Source organism: Labrus mixtus, chromosome 2 (assembly GCF_963584025.1).
Source record: "Labrus mixtus chromosome 2, fLabMix1.1, whole genome shotgun sequence".
NCBI classification, from domain to species: domain Eukaryota; kingdom Metazoa; phylum Chordata; class Actinopteri; order Labriformes; family Labridae; genus Labrus; species Labrus mixtus.
Window position 1 is genome coordinate 30,356,383 of NC_083613.1, and position 22,003 is coordinate 30,378,385.

Here is a 22,003-nt window from a genome sequence, read left to right on the forward strand (position 1 = left end):
ACACAACAATAGAAGTATTAAAATGTTGGTTACCCTCATTAATTAAGACTCAGTCCACTGCTAGATAAAAATGGAACCATATCCATATTACCCAGGGTTTACATGGAGGGGATTACTGACTGTGGGGAAGTCGAGTGGGGGAATCAAACTGTAGACCCTGAAAATAGAAAAAACTGTCACTTTGGACGTAAAGCAGCCGGACGGGTCACCTGGTTTTAATGGTTAGCATCTTATATGCAAAGTAGGGTTGTCAGGATACCAATATTTTAAACTTCAATATGATATAAGTAAAAATCTAACAATATCAAGTTGTTTTGATACCACAGAAAGAAAAATGGAAGTCCTAGAAACACAATATTTCTGTCTTTTTCGTTCTTTCTTTACATACTTATATTTATCTCTGAGTGAAATTCTAGTTTTACACTCCGTCATTGAGAGACGTGCTTCTTCTCACACACAAACAGGACCTGTGGAGAGATGTCAGAGTTGGGCTGCTACACAGGGAGCACCACTGAGCCGTTGAGAGGTCCGGTGCCTTGCTCAAGGGCCCCTCAGCCGTACTCAGGAAGTGAGCTGGCACCTCTCGAGAACCATCAAACCAACCTCCATATTTTGGGACCTCAATGGGACTTGAACCAGCACCCCCTGTTTCCCAACTCAAGTCCCTAAACACTGAGCTACTGTCGCTCCATCTCTAATATATCGTTGGGGTTTTATTTACACCAAAAATTGCAAGCAGTTTTGGGGTTAAGATGTAAATGAAGATCTTCACGTTTAAGTTTCCTCTTCATAATCTTTTTGTTTCTTTAATTTATTGCTTTATTACAATACCTGCCTTTTGAGATCTGCCTGTTGTATCACTTGTATTTCTCTTTTTGGCCTTTATTCTTGTTGACCTCTTCCCTTTTTGTTTACATTTTCGACATCTCTCCGTTTGGCCTGCTTGTTGATGTTAGTGTCATTATCATCTAAAGTCTCTGCCTTTTCCTTTGTTTGTCAAAGAGCTTTGTAAACATCTACTTTTAAAGATGCTATATATATATATATATTCATAAATAAATTCATTATAACATCTACATCCTGAAGGATTCTTTCATCCTCATGTATGCAGCAATCCTTTTACTAATCATCTCGTACGTTTTAATGTTTAATACAGAATACTGTTTGAAAAGCTTTTACCCAATCAGTGTGAATGATTGCACACTGACTGCTGAGTCAGCTATTAGACACGATGACTCAGCAAGAATAGTAGGGATTAAGTGTCACACTGTACTAGTATGTAGTGAGGCTCTTTTTTTTATGTATATGTGCAACACTGCCCTCTGTCTTCACTCCTCAGTATGACACTATCGAGCCCCACCAGCCATGTTTTGTAAAATCACCTTTTAAGGCGGTGAAGAAATGTTCAGATGTGTTCTGCTTTGATGATCCTTATCCAAAGATGACATCAGAGAGACAATGACTGTGTAATAATCAGGGAGTTAAGCTCTCCCATTGAGAGAAGATAGAATAACTGGACGGGTAAAATATATAAAAAAATACTTTATTAGACATCTAGGTTCTTTTTAAAAACATGAAACTCATTGAACTGGTTCAAAATCAATGACAGCAGCACCATAACAATCAAGTAACATGAACAGTGACGAACAACAAAAGACACAGATTAACGGTGGAGAAAAAAAAAGCTTATGAGAGCCCGAACTGAAGTGGACATGTGAGTCTTTTTTTTTTTTTTTCCCATCTTTTTATCGCTCAGAGAGTTGGTCCAGGTCGTCATGGCTACGGCTGGAGAGGTGGGCCTCAAGAATTTCCCCAAATAAATTCCTTTTGAGCAGGTTGTAAGCCATGGGCAGAAGCTGCTTGATGACCTTGTGGAAATACTGAGGAGAGAAAGAACACCAGAGACTGTCAGTGCATTGCTCGTAATTACAGGTTTTCATTTTTGGTTTGGTTTGACACATTGAGAAAGCTGTGAGGAAACGAGATCAGCGTTTTAACTCGACCCTGTGCAATGAAACACCTGCAAACCAGAGAGCACCTACAGCTATTATGAATAGGACACAAAAAAACCACTGCACTGAAAATGCTAAATGTAGAATTATTAAAAACGTGCACTTGCACATGCATAGTAGTGTTGCAAAGGATCACATTGACACTCTATTTGAACGCTGATTTTTTTTGCACTGACACTGCACGGGGATTTAGCAGCAGAACGTTTATTTTACACATATTATTCCATCAATCTGCAAATCACATGAGATCTGGTGGGGGGGGGGTGATGTGATCCGTTGCACCACTGTCTCAGTATCTGCATATTTGCCTCTAGGCAGTATATTTAGGGGAATGATTGAGAAGAAGGTCTGCAGTAATAAAGTTACATCACCGAGTGTGAGGGTTGTAAGGCTTTGATTGCACCGCTTCATAAAGACTCACATGAGATCCGTAACTGAAGAGATCTATTCCCAGCTCGTAGCCCATGCCGTAGTCACACTCGTCGTTGGCAAACTGGACAAAGGTGATCATCTCCTGGAGAGGTCCGAAGGCTTTCACGCGCTCCTCGTCGTTTTGGGCTTCAGCGATCGCTTTACAAATCTTTTTGAGACCAGCTGGAAAAGAAAACAGAAAGTCATCACTCAAGGTAAAGGAAGAGAAACCCTCTCAATGTTAAGGTTCATTACTAAGTATACAACATATCATCAGTGTGTGGTAATATATGATTATAATGTATTCTCTCACCGTCTGTCTCTGGTAGTTCTCTGTATCCTACATCATTCTTGTCTACAGGTACAACGATGCCAGCAGAGTGAAAAGTCTTGGTGACGACCTGTCAGGTGAAGAAAGTTGTTTTTTTTAGCTAATGTGAAGTAATAAACATTTTCTGTTTTGAGGATATGACCACCATTACTTTCGAGTGACACTGTCATGTGATGTGATGGGGCTGGCAAAAAAGTTGAATAAGTTTGATACCTTATTTCTATTCTATTTAAAACGATACAAACTCCATTATTTTAATGATCAATAACATCTAAAGTAACCCAAGATTAAAAAAACTTCACATCTTAAAGATAGAGTCAGTAGCTTTTACTAAAACATTTAATATAGACTATACAAAAGTGATGTCGCTCTGTCCTCTACCTGTATTTTCATGTTTTGTTTTGTTTTAGCTGACTCAGGATGTTTCTTGGTGGGGAGCTGGTGTGTTTCCTCCAGCGAACAGGTGACAGCGAACAGGTGAGTTTAGGAGTGGATACAAATCAGCGTTTGGACGTTTCAAACCAGCCAATATGACGGACGCAAATGAAGTGGCAAAAAAACAGAGAAAGTAAAATAATAGTGAGGCGAACCGCCACGCAGATAAAGCCCCCTTCCATAACGAGGGTCAACTCCTGTGTTGGCAGACGTGGAGTTGGTCTGCTTTCTGTCGGACAGGCAGGAGCCAAACACCGATGGCTAGCATGCGGTAACTTGCAGTGTAGGTAAAAGCAGTAAACGTGCACACTACGTCCTGCAGTGAGTGTGGAGATGAGCCCAGGAGGAAGGGCCCAGTTTGAATGTTGTGTTTACAAGCTGCAACAAACAATGCTACTGACTCCGCCTTTAAGACATATTTTTAACCAATAGCTGCCGTGAGTAAAGAGAGAGAGTCTACTGTCTGAATTGCACAAAGTGAGCATGGTGTTATTTCAGGCCCCTAACCCTACAGCTCCTCTGTATAGAAACACTGCAGGTGATGCAGGGGGGGGGGCACACTGACTCAAAGCCATCCCTAAAAGACTCAAACTGTCTGGACACTCCTTCATTCAGAGTCCAGTACACCACCAACCTGAGGCGCAGATCGACCCGGACAGGAAGTCAGACAAGGAAACGCACAGAGCGTCCTGTCAGTTTCAAAATAAAACACAATATACAGACTCTCACGCTGATCACATCACAAGCCCTCATCAGCTGACGGCCAGCAGATTTGCTCACTTATCAATGCCATCAAGCTGCTTGCTCTGTTTGGGGTTTTTTGCTGCTTCTCTTCCTGCCTTAGGCTTTCCTCGTTTACACGGGAAGAGCAGGAATGTGTGCTGTTCAAAGTCTAATGCTTTCCAAGTAAGCAAGTGGAAGAGCAGGGAGATCCCAGAACAGAGCCATACCGCCTAATATATATACATGCAAGTAAAGTATTTGAATCTTGATAAAGTGCTACTGACTGACACATGTTGGCAACGATTCGGTACTGAAACATATATAAGAGTTTCAAGATGGTTGTTTCGGAGTTGCCTGCATATTTTTTGTGTACGTTTGAGTTACCTTCTTGTCCCTCTGCTTCATGCTCTTTGTCTTCTGCTCCAGAGACAAGCCCAGCCTCTCTGCCCGCTCTCTCAGCTGGACCTCCAGGCTTTCCAAAGCATCTCCAGCTGCTTTCTTTCCGCCTCTCTCTTTCCTTCTCTTTAACAGAAACAACCTGGAAGGAGAGAACAAGGGGGGGGGGGGGGGGGGTGTCAACATCAGGGAAGAGCACATTCATAGCACTTTATAAGAACTTCCTGAATACGTGGTGGTTGTACTCACAGGACAGCAGCAAACACGTTGTCCCCCATCTGTGCGATCGTGTAGCCTTTCTTTGCGTCGTTCTCCCCGACAAACGAGGGCATGGAGTCTGGAGTGTCTCTGGGAGGTTTGGGGAACACATTTAGTAAACGCTCATGCACGCGTAAGACCCCGTGTCCACCTAGCGTCTTTTTTCAACTGTTTTCAATGTGTACAGAGCGTTCTCAGCAGAAAGCCACCGCCTGGAGAAAAAGCGCCGCGCCCAGCATCTTTTCTTCGGAGCGCTCTGCCTATTTTGTGCGGCCGCTCCGAGCGCTCGAGTTGAAAATCTTTCATCTTTCGAGCAAGGTGCTGTTGACGTCACCGTCGCCCCCTTTTCCAAATCTTTAATAATCCGTGTATTTTTGCCGCCTACCGATCGCGTCTTGTACCCACATCCTCCTCGCTCCGTGTCTGATCGAATAAAAAAAAAGATCTCAAATACAAAACATGCAGTAAAAAGTAACAGAGCAGTGACTGTTGTCAGCAGACTGTTGTCATAGCGACAGGACCGATGCGTCGCTTTTCTTCTCAGTGCAGCAAACGCTTCATGCAAACTCTTACGAGCACACATCCAGCACGTTTCTTCCTGGGGAAAAAAAAAACGCTAGGTGGACAAGGGGCCTAAACGTCTGTTTTCACATTTTAGCACCGTCACTTGCTTGATCAAGTCAAGCTCTCTCTCTCTTATTAAAGCTACGCTCTTTTTTGAAACAGTAACATCACTGGCCCAGCAACGATCCGACAAAGAGACACCCTGCAGATAAAAAAAAAAGTGTGTTTCTTTACCTGTAATAGCCCAGGTGCTGCTGACTGTCCTCGCCCCCCCGAAGGATGGTCTGAAACTCAGGGGGGTCGTAAAAATACCTCCAGTGAAGGTGGAAGTTGGGCTGAGGGTTCTTTGAGAGTTTGTGAGCTCCGGCGAGAACGTCAAAAGGACCGACCAGCTGCAAACCGAGTGTGTCTTTCAGTGCACCTATGGAGATGAATATGAGCACAGATTATAGATTAATGCTGGAATCCCCGGACTAACAAGCGTACATACGAGTACAAATAAAGATATACTCTGTGTGTGTGTGTGTGTGTGAAAGTAATTTAAAACTTTTAGATGAATAAATAGGTATTAAAAGTGCGTCTAATAGTCTAATCAAAGAGCATTTGTGCTCTTAGACCATCTATTCAGACTTCCTATTGGCTTAGTCACGGCTCATCCTGTTTCTCCATCTCACCAGACAGAAAACAGATTCAGTGTCAGATGTCTTATCTGATGTCTGTCTTATCTGTGACACGATGCACTGTTAGTGAAGGCAGCTCACCACGAGGGCTGTCAGGACAAAGCTCCTTGCAGAAGTCCCAGAAGTGGTACAGATCCTCCGGCGTCTGCAGCTTGTACAGCTGCGTGACCTCATCACGCTGCTCTGAATTCACCTCGGACAACGGCGCCTCTTTGGATTCACCCGTGCAGACTTTTTTCACCTCCCCTTTGCCCGTGCCCGACTCCTACGGACATTTGTGGCAGGACAAATATCTGTCAAAACACCAAGTTTACATATTTTCCAACACAGATTTTACAAACTACTACTGGGCAGGTCGACTTGGGGGGTGTTGGAACTTGGAACTTGGATATTTAATGATGTTGAGCATGAGATGAATCCTGGGTCTAAACATCATCTCACAACTTTACACTGGCAAAAAGATCAAGAAGAGAAATGGATACAGAACATCTTCTAGACGGCTAAGGACCTGCAAATAAACTGGCATGGATGTTCTTCCTCCTGCATGGAGAACACCTTTAAAAGATGGACACACCATAGACTAGAAAAGTGCACAGAGTAGAATATATTTAGGATTTAGTGCAGGGTTGACATAAACTGGGTCTGCTTTGTATACAGTCCTGTTCTTCATAATAACGTTGGAGCTGTGACAGTTTTCTGCAGGTAACTGCTTGGAGCCCCAGACCAGCAGGGGGGCCCCCCTGAGGGCTCACCAACTTTGAACCACAACATCGGCCCAAAAACGTGCAAATGTTGCAATGACAGTAGAAGACCTCCCTAAGAGCCCCCCCCCCCCCCCATCAGACAGCACTCACTCTCGTTGCCCTGCTAAGTTTGTCAATGAAAGTCAACCAAGGAAAATGAAGAGGAATGATCTGTCTATAGAAGAGAAACAGGAAAATAGAGATATAGGATGAAGTGTTGGGACAATGGCAGACATAAGGGTGATAAATGCGGGTCGTAGGGCCCCCCAATATTTCTTACCTGGGGCCCCAAACAGACTCTAGAATCGCCAATTTTCTGTTATTTTGCACTCGGCAAAGGAAAAAGTTAAAGAGAGCTCGGCTGATTTTGCAAGCCGCTGAGGATAAACAAACCTGCTTGATACATGCTTCCTATTGTTAGCCTGTTTGTGCACTGATTTATTGCCTTTGTGGAAACCAAGAATCAAACCAAGACAGCCGACAACCTTGTCCCTGCAGCAGACTAACATTATCTCACACACGCTCATTAATTCAAATAGTCCTGTGTGGACATTACCGCAGCAACGCGAAGTCTGACAAACTCTGAAATATTGTGTTAAAAACATGATGTGTGGCTTGTTGTGGACGTGTCTGGAGAAGCTGCTTTGTGGGTTTTATTCGGCAGAGCTGCTGCTGCTGCTGCTGCCATGTTGTCGTCTGACCACCGCTGCTCAGACAGCGTGCCAAACACCTCTGCCCGCGGCGTGTCACGTTAACATGCTAAGCTACCTCTGCAGCCACACTTTAGCCACGTTTTTTTTTTTTGACGCCGTGATGTCGCCTCAAACCGGCTTTTCTACAGCCGACCAGAGGAGGTCGAAACAGTGCGGAATTACCTGACTGGATTTGGGTTTTCTTTTTGCGCGCCCTGTCATCTTCTTCCTCTTGTCTCCCCCCGACGGCGTCTTCTTCTGCGCAACATCATCCGGGAGGTAACAGCTAGCGCAACCCTTAACGCGCATCACTGCCCCCCAGAGGCCGAGGTGGTCACCTGCAGATTCCCAGACCCAATGGAAAATGTTAGAATATAATACAGTATGAAGGCTTCAGCTATAGATTTCGTTACTTACCAATGATGCATACATTTAGATGACCCATGAGCAGTGTGAAAATGTTTTCAGGAAAGAAACTTTATGGCCAAGATGGCTGACATTTTTGCACTTTCTCTGTCGCATTTGATGAGACTTCAAATTGAAACGTGTTGGTCAAACTTAAGAGCATTATGGTCAGTGGCGGTTCTAGACCTCTTCTACTGAGGGGGCCAAACTGGGGCCAGTTGTTTTGTCAGAGGGGAACATTAAACCCGGGTCAAAAATAGACAAAGATGATCGCTTAAAAAATATAATATATATTATGCCAAATAATAATATCGCACATCATAAGATACCATGATTTATATTTGTTTCAGTAACAGTGTTTAATACTAGATTGTGAGTCCGGTTGTTGAGTCAAATTCCAGTGTGTTATTAGGGGGGGCTCTTCCTTTTGGAGGGGTGGCCACAGGGGAGGACCAGGATCAGTCTTACAGGGGCACTGGCCCCTGTTGGCCCCTGCCTAGAACCGCCCATGATTATGGTTAATGGACTTGGGCTTGTTTATCGCTTTTTTACTCTTCTGACTACTCAAAGTGCTTTTACACCGCAGGTCACATCTACCCATTCACACACTGATGGCAGAGGTTGATATGTAACATGACCATCAGAAGTAACCGATTCATTCATACACATTCATACTCCGCTGATGAAGCAGCAGGAGCAACTTGGGGTTAAATGTCTTACCAAAGGACACATCGGACAGGTGGCTGCATGAGGTGGGGATCGAACCCCTGACCTTCCAGTTGAGAGACGACCGACTCTACCAACTGAGCCACAGCCGCCCCATTATGCTGACATTAATTTTGTGTACGTTATATTGATTGCCTTCATTGTCCTCACAATGTGCCGTTAGTCTCACCTGTGTTTGATTTCCCAGAGTATCTGTGTTCCTTCCCTTCTGTGTCAGTTCCTCTACCTACCCATGTTGATACATTTTATTTCCCAGTGTTCCTCGTGTTTACACTTTTTATTCCTCGTCCACAAATTTCCCAGATTAACTCGCTGACCTGGCCACACGGCTCTCAGTGTTATGAGCAGAAAAATCCTCCACAGGGCTTTAACAGTTATCATCGAAGATCAGTGCTTTCCCGTGACCACCCTTCAAAAGTTTTTGGTTTCTACCTTTGACTTCACTTCATGGTGTTACATTTATGCTGATAAAAATACAAGAGACAGAAATCAATACCTCTCAAAATAAATGTTATCTAATATAAGAAACTTTATTTCTTTATCTACTCTGATGACAAACCAGGGCAGACAACAGCCACTCACAAAAAGTTACCTTCTGGTTTGATTGGATGTGGCTACACAAAAATGTCTTCATGATTTTGAACATTTACATTCATTACAGGATTCAGAAAAATCCAAAACATCATGCAGCATGGCTCACATTACTGTACAAGAATATTGTAAATCATATATAACATGTAGTGCAGAAAAGCTCTGATGTGTGGATATCAGGTTTTGAAGTTTCCAAAAGAAGAACAATCTTCTGTCCGGTCTTCTACTCCTCAGTCTGCAACTTCCCCTCGTCGTTTTCATGTGTTTCCAGAGTAATGCTGCAAAAACTGTTTTCACTTTCTTCTTCCGCTTCTTTAACAAGCTGCAGCCAGTTTTCTCTGTTCTTTTTGCAACCGAGCATTAGTGGGAAGCAGGAGTCAAACAGTGTTGACACAGCCTGAGGGAAAACAGGGACAAAGAGTGTGATGATTTAAAGCAGAATGAAAAACTAGAGCAGATGACAAGTCAGTAGGACCTTAAAAGAAGCCGTGTGCAGGTGTTAGAGGACTAGGAACCCTCTGTTGTCGTGAGCAACTATGAAATATTTGGAGTACTTTCGACAAAAGATAAAAAATAATTGCTGTCTGATTGACCAGGCTTCATCAAGACACGGGTGGAAGTAGAAAACTTTAAAGACACAAACAGGAGAAGATTTCCTTATGAACATGAACGTCGCTTTCTGCTGACTGCCATGGCAACCTCAGCTGCACATTGATGACACTGCGTGGTGACTTGACCTGAAGCCTACGGTTCACAGGTACCTCATCGCACAGGGTGCATGCATGCTGTGCCCATTATATGAGATCTGTGTCACTCAGTGTTGTTTGCAACAAACGTATAATATAACAAAAACAGAACAGTGTAGGAGGCATAAATCGTCCTGATATTTAAACTCTACATTTCCACATACATGTAAACCCATTGACTAAATAAAGAGATTAAGTGAGAAATAAATCTCTGTCTTTATTGTCTTACATCTCTGTGTGAGTATACAACAATAATTAACGTCTGGTTCCCCGTCATTCTCCCTGCTGAATACTTTCCCCTGCTCATGTTCTCCTAACTGCTTGCTTGTGTGCCATGCAGGTTATAAAAGGGGCAGGACCTGAGCCAGGCCAGTTTAAAATAATTAATACAAGGTCCAGGTGGGTAGCGCCCCAGGTGAACTTCTTTCCTCATGCATGTACTATATGGACTACATCCAGCTACACAGAAACCACTGCTGAGGTTACACACCTTGTAGAGTGGGTAGCAGATGTCATCAATGTATTCAACCTGCATGTATGGCAGACGAGTACTGTTCTCTCTGTTCATGATGCCCTGTTGGTGAGGAGAGAGAGAGAGAGAGAGAGAGAGAGAGAGAGAGAGAGAGAGAGAGAGAGAACTGGCTGTAAAAACAGAACAAGACTATTTCATGAGAGGTCACATCTGTAGTCGGTCCTCTAATGACACAAAGTTTTACTGTAAAGGTCTAAGAGGCAGTAAAAGTCTTTGAAAGGCTTTGTGCAGTAAGAGTAAACACCCTTTAGGATCTGATATAACTACAGAATGATCACCATAGACTAAACACATCAATAAGATGGACAATTCCTTAAAAACAACACAACTTCATAATTGAAATATCTAAAACACCTTTCTCTGTTTCTCCTCTACTCTTGACAAGGTTTGACAATGTGACTCTTACTTCACTACACAGAAAGACATTGACATTTAAGTTGCCCTGGAGCGTGATTGCCCTCCCCCTCCCAATTCTCCCTCTGGCCTGCACTCACACTGCTCCAGGACTAACCGGGCCTGAGCATGGTTACCTCTTGTACATAACGTCATAATGCAACATATGCATGGCTTTAGGTGATCATGACGCGTGCTTAGTTTACAAGTCAGGTAGACTCAAAAATTAAATAAATAAAAAGGGACGCATGGTCGAGTCTGCATCTGCACATCGGACAACAACACAGAGAACATGACAGCTACGTTGCTGAGTTTGTCGCTTATTTTGAGTCCTTTTAGTCATAACACTCCAGGATTTCTCCAAAATGGAAGGCGGGGAGTGATTACTTCATGATTACGTTGTGTACTCATGCTTGTCCTTGTGCATGAACTGTACCGCGCCGAAGCACACCTCCTCCAACCGGGCCTAGTGTGATAGCGCCCTTAATCTCACGCTGAGCAAACCAACACATAACATGTCAAAGTCATAATCCAGCCAGCAGGACTTACAACAGGCTTGATTTTAAACTCTTCTTTCTCTTTGTCCCCCTGTGCAAAGAACTCCATGGAAACCAGGTTGGCGATCTGTTGAGAGAGAGAGCGAGAGAGAGGTCAAGGTTACTGAACTCAGAGTGATTGAGAGATTTTGTGTGACGTGTTCAGATTAATAAAAAGAAAGAAAAGTGAGACCTACCCTTTGTTGTTCATGCCAAGGCTTTGTGATAGCAGAAAGGTCACTGGCTGTCATCAGCATTGACCTATGGGGTTAGAGGAAATGTCTTAAAGGTACAGTACTCTCCCTCTCCATCATATATCATCATCATCATATTATCCTCACCTCAATAAATCTCTCTGTTTCTCGCTCTTCCAGCTCACTTTTCTTTTCTTAGAGAGGCTAAAGAACTCTTTTCTTCTCCTACAAACAAAGATAAAGGTTTTAGTGATTGAACATGACATGCTCTCAACACTTGACCTGCAGCCTTTTGACTCTACAGGTTTGAACGTACTCCATGTAGACGGTGAGGTCTGTGGCGAGGATTGCCCTTTTGATCATCTGTAGAACCGATCTGTGCTCTTCTGCAGTGAGACCGCTGAGAATCTGACTCCCCTAGAGGAGGGAGAGAGCGAGTTAAACTTAGGGCCTTCACTCTACACGTTGACTCACATGGAAATGCTTTAAAAAATATCAGACAGTATGTTGTTTTCAAAGGGAATCGCAGCTCCAATTGTAATTATTTTTTATTAATAATGTCATGATTTGGTCTGGTTTGGTTTAATCATTGAAGACAGACAGAGAACTCAATAATATAACAAAACACACTAGAACATCGAGAGACACAAAAATAACAAATTACAAAATAAAACAGGACACACTAAAGGCTAAACTAGAAAACATTTAAAGAAACACAAGGGAAACAAGCAACACTAGGGAAGAATAAGAAAAACTAAAAGAAGAAAATCTAAAGTCTGAAAAACAAAACCAAACCAGACCAAATCATGACAAATAATTAATATTTCACTATCATTAAAAGTGAAACCACACAAATTTCTCTTTTTAAAATCAATATCCAGGACTCCATGTGGCTCGTCTTGACATGTGGCTCAAATAATGATAAAAAGGGAGAGGTTGAAACAAATGAAAACATGAACAGCTGAGGTCTTACAGTGTTGTTTAGGATGAAGAGGCACAGGTTGTAGTGGTGGTTCTCAAGAGACGAGTGTCCATAAAGCTGAGCTAAAGGCTGCTGACTCCTGAGAGAGAGACAGAGAGACAGAGAGACAGAGAGACAGAGAGACAAATCATATTTTATAGGAATAAGAAAGCCGTGATAGGATAACCAGGAGGATATACAGACCAATTACAAAATAACAATGAGAGACAGGGATGTCATGTTTTACCTCTCTATGTATGAATTGCTGACTCCTCTGTGGTCCAGATCATGACTCAGCGTGGCTATCATCAACGCTAAAATCTCTGAACGGGAGAAAATAGTCTGAAATATGAACAGAAAAGAGGGAGGGAAGAGGAGTGAAACGGAGGTATAGTTTATTTGAGGTTATTTTAATGCTTCTCTACATTAACACCTTATAAATATGTTACTTCATTTAGAACCGTTATAAAGCTTTTTGTGTGTGCAAACCCTGAGTCATCAGAAGGGATGACTAGTTTGCCAGAGATCAAGAAAGAGAGAAAGAGAGAGAGAGACAGAGAGTGAGAGAGAGACAGACAGACAGAGAGAGACAGAGAGAGAGAGAGAGAGTGAGAGAGAGAGAGAGACAGAGAGAGAGAGAGAGACAGAGAGTGAGAGAGAGAGACAGAGAGAGAGAGAGAGAGACAGACAGAGAGAGAGAGAGACACAGAGAGAGAGAGACAGAGAGCGAGTGAGAGAGAGAGAGACAGAGAGAGAGACAGAGAGTGAGAGAGAGAGAGTGAGAGAGAGACAGAGAGAGAGAGAGAGACACAGAGAGAGAGAGAGACAGAGAGAGAGAGAGAGAGAGTGAGAGAGAGAGAGACAGAGAGTGAGAGAGAGAGAGACAGAGCGATAGAGAGAGAGACAGAGAGAGACACACACACAGAGAGAGAGAGAGAGAGAGACAGAGAGAGAGAGAGAGAGAGAGAGAGAGACACACACACAGGGAGAGAGAGAGAGACTTAAATAAAAGAACAACATAGGTCAGTGAGGTCGAGCTCCAGACAGCTTTGATCCCCTTAATAAAGCAGTTAAGAGGTTTTAAAAGGTCCAAAATTCATCCTGTTCCAAATAAATGAGACCACAGTGTACTTAAAGCTCCAAGCAGTCCTCGAATAACTCGCCCAAAAACATCAGCATAGTTTATTTAAATTAAAAGTTACATAACTAGCAGGTCAGGAGAGTCTAGACCACAAATCAGCTTGTTGTTTTTTCATTTGTTTACTAAATTTTAAGTCACTTCCAAGTGGCTTCATTTTTTAACACCAGGGCTGCCGCTTGGAACCGGCACATTACGCTCTTTGAGCACACTTAAAAATGACTTTGAGTGATGGTGGTAACGGCACATGAGAAACACACTGACCTGGAGTTGGTTTGTGGCCATGAGCATAGCAAACATGCTCTGAGCAGTGCTGAGTGCATGGTTCCAGTTGTGATAAGGCACGTTGTTCCTGTAACCACGTCTCACAGTCAGGACCCACTGACACAGACTCTGGAGAAAAGAGACGAGCAACAGTTTGAATGATTTCAATGATTACAAAGAAAGTAAAATCAAATTCTATTCTGATCAGTTCTAATGGTCTGATGTTTATGACAACCAAAGACACATCTCACTGTGAGCATCCATCAACCCCTCAGTATTCATTCAGCTGTGCTCGAGGGTACCTCGGCAGTGCTCAGGAAGTGATCTGGCAGACCAGACCAACCAGAACAATTTCCAGAGTAGGTCTGCACCGGGACTAGAACCGCCAACCCAACCCAAACCAAACCAAGTCTGCAGACTGAGCTGTCTTAATGTTTACATTTCTTTTGTTGTTTTAATCTCTTTCTATTGATTATATTTATTATTATGTATGTTTTACAGTTGTTTTGTACATTTGTATTTACCTAATGTTTGTTTTTCTCAACTAGATGTCTCATTAAATTCCTATTTCGGTTATACATTTTAATCTCCCACAAACTGTACGTCAGAATTTCAAACTGTGTGTTAGTAAAGTATTTCTGAGTCTGCCTCAGATTTTTTATGCTTTTTATTGTAAAAACTGAAACATCTGTGATATTAATCTCTTCCAGAAGGTTAGCTGTTATCATGAAGCCTGTACAAAAGCCGGTCAGTCACCTTGTAATCGATGTTAAAATCCTGCACCAAGTTGAGGTCCAGAAACATCCGAACAGTGGCCTGAGAGGTCATGTCTTCTGGCAGACCGAAATCAGAGAAATGGAAATCTAGAATACGCAGCGAATCAGCAGAAGGAATTTCGGCCTCCTGAAAAAAAAACAAAAAAAAAAAACAACAAAAAGCCATGAAAATAAACACTCATGCTGAAAACACAACCAAGGAAAAACACTTTCAATCGTTGCTACTGGAAGGCAGTGACAGCCACTCACATGTAGTCATGGCTGCCAATCAAGAGATTTAAGTAGATAGAGGATTAGTTGTACGTTTGCATAAAAGCCAATTAATCTGACATGCAGAAATAAACTAAGGGGTTAATCCAGGACTGCAGACAGACTGACAGTACAATAAGGGAGGGTGAATTAAGGCAGCTCGGAGGAACACTTAGTTCATACATGATGCTGATGGCCTAAATTTGCCTCTCCTCTTTTTTTTTTTATGAGCTGCATCGAGGCTAGGCAGGACCTGAAAGAGTCCTTTTATGTGCAAAAAAAGAGTAAAGAATCACCTGCAGTACTTGGATTTCTTGCTCTGCTGCTGTGATGTGATAGGCTAGAACCTGTGGCAAGAAGAAAAAACAACAGCATTGGTTTTCAAACTCCTTTAACCTTTGACCCTGAGCTATAGACAAGAGAAGAACAAGTGGTTTGGGGGGGGGGGGTCACCCACCTCCTGTGTGACCTCAATACTGGCCCTGCGCTCCTCAGTGATCTGCACAGCCTGGGCGTACTGTAGAGCCAGGCCGCAGTACACCGCCAGGTCCTCCAGTAGGCGCTCATCATATCTGTTGAAGGCCTCCAACTCGTCTGAGTCTCTGCACCTTTTGTTCATTAGCTGGCACACGGCTGTATGACAGTGAAGGAATAAACAAGAGGATTCACTTTATTTAGCAAAAAGAAAGCGTCAATCTCCGCTGTAGAAAAAACAAGCCAATGCAGGAAGTGCAAGAACTGCAGTGTCCACTTGAGTATTGAAGAGAACTACATCAGTTTGTCTCATCCGTATATCTGGCCCATGGTTTCGTCACTTTATCGTGGTTAAAGTAAACATTTACCTCCCGCTCTTAATCACGCTCATGTTTACAAAACGCTCACTTCCCTTTCAGTGCAGTAAACATCATTATCTGTGTGCTTGGCATGAACGATGAGAAGTCAGGCTCTATAGAAGCCTCGAGCGAGTGAAACTGAGACTAATAATATAAATAATGAATGAAGCCTGTTGTCATTCCAGGGAGTCTTACCAATAACATCTTCAGACCTCTCATTTCTGACAGGGCAGCAGATCAGACTCTTCATTGACTCGTCAGAACTCTCAAACATGTTGAGTGTTTCCATCGCCAACAGAGTTTGGAGGGCATATGATTGGTCAATATCGCTGACGTCATGCTCCCTGAAAAAAATGACATGGAAGCATTTTGAATGCGTACGATGTAAGATGATGACTATATCGTTTGGTTGATACAGATAAGCAGGACAACGTTTCAACAATATGGAAAAAAAAATCAGTCAACATGCATCAACCAGGTAATAATCTTTTATTTTTGTCTAAATGAAGAGGTACCTTCTGTAGATCTGGCAGGAAGATCCAAGCTCTTCACACTCCAGGTGGATCACTCTGGAGAATGAATCCTAAAATAAAACCATCATAAGAACAGAAAGAAACCCTACGTTAGAAAAGACAAGACTAGAGATTTGGAAATTAGAAAAGAAGAGTGAACAGGAAAAAGCACCTCGTCTTGATCATTGGGGATGAAGATTGTGCAGTACTGCGAACGTGTGAAGGGCATGATGGTGGCAGCCATTTTGCTCAGCAGAACTTCAAAGGAATGGTGCTCCTTTGACAATACCTGCGCCATCTCTATCAAGGCCTGATACACAAACAAAGAATCAGTTATACAAGGTTAAACATATATCGTTTAAGTTACATTGACGTAGAAAAAGACAGACTTTAATTTGTTCCCTGATGTTGTTACCTGACTGCGTTTGGCCTCTTGTCTTGAGCTCTCATATAACTGGACATTATCCAGAACCATCCCCAACACATCCATATGGTTGGACAGCACCTGGCCAATGAAATGAAAGGAGCAATATGTAACTCTGACACCTAGCGTTTAAAATGGGTACTGCAGTCTAAATTCAAAACATTGGAGAGAGCTGGCCCCCTTCTGCCCCCTCCTCCCTAGAGTCGATGCTCACACAGGTTGTCACGTCACGGACACTGAAGCTTCAGTGTTTAGCCAGCTCTATTTTTCAAAAGCATCTCCAATATGTATCCTAGTTTGACCACATTTCTACGTCGTCGATCTTATTAGAAAAATTCAGAGGCTTTTTAAGTCGGGTACAATCAGTTAGATCTGATTGGTTTGCTTGCCCGCTTCCATCGCTGCAACACCTGTTGGTTTGCTGTTTGCCGTTTTTACCGCCTACCTTCTCTGGTCAAAACAAAAACAGACCAAATCATGGAGCCAGTAAACCTGGAAGATTGTTGACAGTTGTTTTAGTCACATGAGTCATTCTGAGGTCCCAGTTTGATCAACAATGTCATGTTAATGTACAGTTTTCATACCATCTGGGATGGAGTGAGACATCCCAGTGCTGTTGGACTCTTTTTCAGTGCTCATGTGATAAATCAAATCCAATATGGGGACTTGGTAGGAGTTATCTTTGGTGTGATGAGAAACAGGTCCGAACTTTAGATGACTCACCTTTTCGTCCATGCTGGTGAAAACAGAAACTGATATGTCAGAGCTGTTTCTCTTGTTGATCATAAACACCACGCCGACCACCTGTGCACAGAAGGAGAGGTGTTATATTATTGTACAGTCCGAGTGAGCACCAGCCAAGATTATAATGTTAAAGGTCTGAACATCTAATACCTAAGACCAAATAACCGAAGAAACACAATTTTGTTTAGAAGTTTTGATAACTAGTTCATTTTTTAGGCTGATGGAAACGATGATTGTTTGTCTAAAGTCAATTTTCAGCATTTGCATCGGGTGAAACACAATCAACATAGAGACATTAAGACTGCTCATGCTCAGATACTAAAGCTATGTAGCTCTGACTACCTAGAACAGGATTTCCCAATCGTAGGGTCCTGTGAGGTCGCATGGAAGTCCAAAAGTGTCTCCTGGAATTTGTTTTTATTGATTAATAAAAATATATTTTATATTAAAATATATTGAACACAGACATAGCCATAGCAAGTAACAAGAAACCTATAGAGTTTCTGTCTGTCGAACATTGTACAGAAATGTCATCCCAGCCTTCCTCTGTCCACAATATACATGAAGAGGCCTAAATGTGGTTGATTACATGACTGAAAACAAATTAATGTTAGCAGAATGCTGAATATGATTTGGATGTCTGGGGTCACCAGAGTTCTGTGAAGTTAATCTGGGGTCCCGAGCCAAAAAAAGGTAGGGAACCACTGACCTAGATAGAAAGACCGTACTAGGTACTTCATACCTGACAGGATCAGTGTTTGACATAAATGTTTGACTTTGGAGAGCATTGATATTAGAAAACAGGGAGTCAAGAGTTTGAAAAAAATGATCTACTGCATTAGTTTTCGCTGGTGAATACGATGCAGTGATCGATCATACGCTCATTTTAGCAGTTAAAAATATAAGATGCATCTTGAAAATCGCAGATTGTGAACGTGTAATGAATCTTGCGACACATTCAGAAACAGTAATCTGAGCATAGACGTTGAATCAACCAATGACACGTCTGCTTTTGAACGTCTTTTCAACATTGGCCATTGACGTCTTCTAAACGTCTTTTAAACTAAAACATGCTCATTGGGATCTTTGTTATAACTTCAGCTACAATGATCTACTGTTTATTTCTAGAGGAGTATGTTTGTACATTGTCTGGATAAGGCTAGAGAGAGAGCGAGAGAGAGAGAGCGCGAGAGAGAGAGCGCGAGAGAGAGAGCGCGAGAGAGAGAGGGAGAAATTATCTAAAAAAAAATGGAAAAAACTGCTACCTCTTCTCTGTGGTTCTTGATGGGAACACTCAAAAGAGTCCTGATTTTTGATGATTGATCCTCATCTATTTCAAACCGGGGGTCCTAAGGAGGTTAAAAAAAAACATTTCCGTAAACCACACTGCAGAAAAAGCACACCGCTTTTACATAAATCATGTGTAATTAACCATTATGTGTATCAAGAGCTTTATGTAAGACTGTAACACCAACTTCCCTCCTCAGTCTTGAACCACACCCAGCTAGGAATACCCTGATTTATCCGTGCTAGTGGTGTCCCGGAGAATAAAAAGAACTAGGCCTTCCCATCCACACCCATACTGGTTGGGGATTACCTGGCGTGGAGCTATGCCAGGTGTTGGCACTGACTCCTAATCTCATTGGTGCTGAGATCATGTAAGGATGGAGTGGGCACCATAAGCCCTATTTCACTTTGCAGGCGTGTGTGTATGTGGGTTTATGTAAGGAACAGAACAGACTGGGGAGTAGTAGATCACATCACTGCCTCGATAATCACATGCTAAATCGGTGGAAGCCGTCTCTTAAAGGATTAGGAACTGGTGCGTCATCTGGGATTCCCCTAAACAGCCCCACCCTTCATGGAAACACCAATATGTGATCTAAAAAGAGCTTATCTGGAAAGTTGACCCATTTAGGTTAAGAGTTTTAAACTAAAATCACATCGACAACTAACATGAAAGTCTGAAAGTTTACCTCTGATACGTCTCTGAGGTTCATTGGCGACCCTGTAGCCAGCACACATCCCATGATGCCCTTCACTAGCTCCATGTGTGCATGGCTGCAGAGGTTCCCTTCACTCAAGTCCCCCAACTCTATCAGAGCAACCACCTCCTCCAACGTGCTCCTTCCACTAGAGTCTTTCTTTACCAAGGAGAGGCAGCAACCCTCAGCCGCCAGCAGCTCCCCAGCATGCAGGACAGCCCCGAGGCAGAGCTCTGCGACAGAACCCATCCAACTGAGACCTCCTCTCATGAGCCCCCTCATCCACGGGCAGCACTCGCCATTTCCGCAGGCTGCAGGCGATGGGGCACTGGTACACTGAGGCTGAAGAGGGAAGTGGGGTAACTCAGGGGAACCTGGGCATATGGGAGAAAGAGGGGGGCACGGAGAGAAGGAGAAGCGAGAAGAGCGGGGAGAGAGAGGGGAGTGACACCCCATCACCTCCGGCGTGAAGGAATCAATCCACTCCGAGGCGACGTGGTGGGAAGCGAGGGGTTTTAGCCTGTCTGATGTGTAGGAAATGTTCAAGTGTGGGTTGCTGAGCGGGGAGGAACCTCGGCAATGGTGTAGAGCCTTCTTGAGCAGGCAAGGGTGGTCCAAGTTGCTTTTAGGTATCCTGGGCTGCAGATGGGACACATCTGTCTGTGGAGCACTGGCCCTTTAGGGGACGGCAGCGAGAACAAAAATTACTGGATGGAAAAGTTCAACCAAAACTTGAATTTTACTACATCATTCTTGAGGCAATATAGCCTAATAAAGCGAATTTGTCCCCCGGTTTTCTACCATGCCAATCAACAAACTATAAATTGGTGGCGCGGATGGCCTAGCGGTTAACAGATGCTATAGTCCTCAAAGCAGGCGGCACAGGTTCGAGCCTGACCTGTAGCTCCTTTTCCTGCATTTACTCTCTCTCTCTGTTTCGGACTCTATCCACTGTCCTATAATAATAAAGTAAAAAAAAAAGACCCCAAATAAATATTGAGAAATATATTGTCTTTAATACTAGTATTATTGTTATTGTTGTTGTTGTTGTTGTAGTAGTTGTAGGCCTATTCATCACTTTCATTATCTTATCCTTCTTTGACTTTTGAGCTACTGTAACAACTGAGTTCCCGCCAAAAGGGGATCAAAGGCTTTCTTATCTCCAAAGTACAACTTTAAGCGCGTTCTCTATAATTAATTTTATTGGACTCATAAAGAATAAAAAAAAAAACCTGATAAAACACATTTATGCTGCTTATAGTTTGTGACTTACGCGGAAGCTCTGCGTAAAAAGTAGGCCCTGGTAAAGTCAGAGTGGTCATCCAGCCATGCCTCCACTTGGGTGCCCTTCGTGCCGTCTTCAAACCTCCTCCGTCGCGTCTTGGAGCGCGGGCTCCACAGCGGTGAGAAGAACCAGCCCATGCCCTTCATCGTCCGCGGCTTGGTCTCCGTGGTTACCGTGCGGAGGGACTCCTCTGTCTCCGCGGTAGCAGCGGTTGACACCCTCGCAGAAGTCGCGCTCCCGGACTCCATGGACTCCAGCGCCTCAGGTTGCAGACAGGGCATCCCCTCGCTCAAGTAAAGCGAGAAAAGATCCACCAAACTCAGCTTGAGGTTATCAGAGCCGTCTCGGAGAAAACACGTGCCATGTGGAGGAGCCCAGGCAAGACTACGGCGACGAGCCGGTGAGGACAGCAAAGTCTATGGAGCAGCCCGTGGAAAAAGGCTTGCGTCAAGGTAATCCCTGACCTTTATTTAGCCTATCCTATCTGGCTGCACTACACGTTCATTTATTAAATGGGATCGAATTAATCGTCGTTACCCAATGAATGGACCGGCTCCAATCTATGACTTTGCTTCTCTGAGAATGGGCTCATTAGTAAGTCCCTCTGTCATATGTCAGTACATTTAGACGACCTACAAAAAGTTCACGTTTCTTATGTAATATTTGCCTGACTGTTATCAGGAGGTTTTTTTTTTTTGCACACACATACAATTTTTATATCCAAAAACAACAAACAAACAAACAAAAACAAAGAATTGGATATGTGCAGGAGAGGTAGAAGATCAAATTCAAAGGAACTTGTTTATTTGAATGCATGTAAATAGGCCTTTAGAGACCAAATAATGGCGAGACACTTAAAAGCAGTTATAGAGAGAGAGGATATTTAATTTATTAAAGGTCACTAAAACCACTTGTTAACAAGGGAATCCTCCACATATATCTACAAAAAACTGTTATTTCACTATAAAATATTATATTTTTAACACTTTTTTTTGCTAATGTACACAAACAAAGTTGTAATGTATGCAACAGATTATATTCTGTTTGCTTTTTGGTGTTTTCGATGCCATCATTATGACGTCATTATTTATTTCTATTAATTTCTACAAACTTCATTCACATACATTTATTAGAAAATCTGTTCACTTTGTTGGTTACTCTTTTTGTCAGGAAACTTTTTATGTAAAAAAAATAACAGCCTGTTTGCACACTATCATGTATTTTCCTGTTGCAGTTTAGAAAACCTTTAAAGTTATTTTTTTAATGGTGTAATACCTTCCTATATAAAACAGCTACATTTTAACCTGGATATTTCCAGTAAGAACCAAACAATTATTTAATGTGTAACAGCACCCTCTGCTGGCGCCTCATTCCTTCATCATCTGCAGTGGGTGGGTCTACCGTTGACAGCTGTGCCGTGATTGGCTGCTCCAGGAGGAGGCTGCCATGACACAGTGGATGCTG

General features: G+C 42.9%; 2 protein-coding genes across 2 annotated transcripts; both read right to left on the minus strand.

The window, feature by feature from the left end:
• Window positions 1-1,527: 1,527 nt before the first annotated feature.
• Window positions 1,528-7,546, minus strand: LOC132995360 (histone PARylation factor 1). Its single transcript, XM_061065306.1, has 8 exons — window positions 7,429-7,546; window positions 5,892-6,075; window positions 5,365-5,551; window positions 4,558-4,656; window positions 4,297-4,450; window positions 2,737-2,824; window positions 2,434-2,606; window positions 1,528-1,880 (listed from the first exon to the last, which is right to left on the minus strand). Exons 1-8 carry the CDS (start codon window positions 7,465-7,467, stop codon window positions 1,746-1,748), a joined length of 1,059 nt encoding a protein of 352 aa, XP_060921289.1. The 5' UTR covers window positions 7,468-7,546; the 3' UTR covers window positions 1,528-1,745.
• A 1,354-nt stretch (window positions 7,547-8,900) lies between these two features.
• On the minus strand, window positions 8,901-21,130 carry pde5aa (phosphodiesterase 5A, cGMP-specific, a). Its single transcript, XM_061065182.1, has 20 exons — window positions 20,528-21,130; window positions 19,246-19,930; window positions 18,535-18,618; window positions 17,249-17,329; window positions 16,517-16,606; window positions 16,274-16,411; window positions 16,105-16,172; window positions 15,785-15,933; window positions 15,214-15,389; window positions 15,053-15,103; window positions 14,488-14,634; window positions 13,732-13,860; window positions 12,577-12,671; window positions 12,342-12,429; window positions 11,685-11,785; window positions 11,516-11,593; window positions 11,372-11,435; window positions 11,188-11,262; window positions 10,204-10,287; window positions 8,901-9,364 (listed from the first exon to the last, which is right to left on the minus strand). Exons 1-20 carry the CDS (start codon window positions 20,818-20,820, stop codon window positions 9,191-9,193), a joined length of 2,850 nt encoding a protein of 949 aa, XP_060921165.1. The 5' UTR covers window positions 20,821-21,130; the 3' UTR covers window positions 8,901-9,190.
• Between the last annotated feature and the right edge of the window lie 873 nt (window positions 21,131-22,003).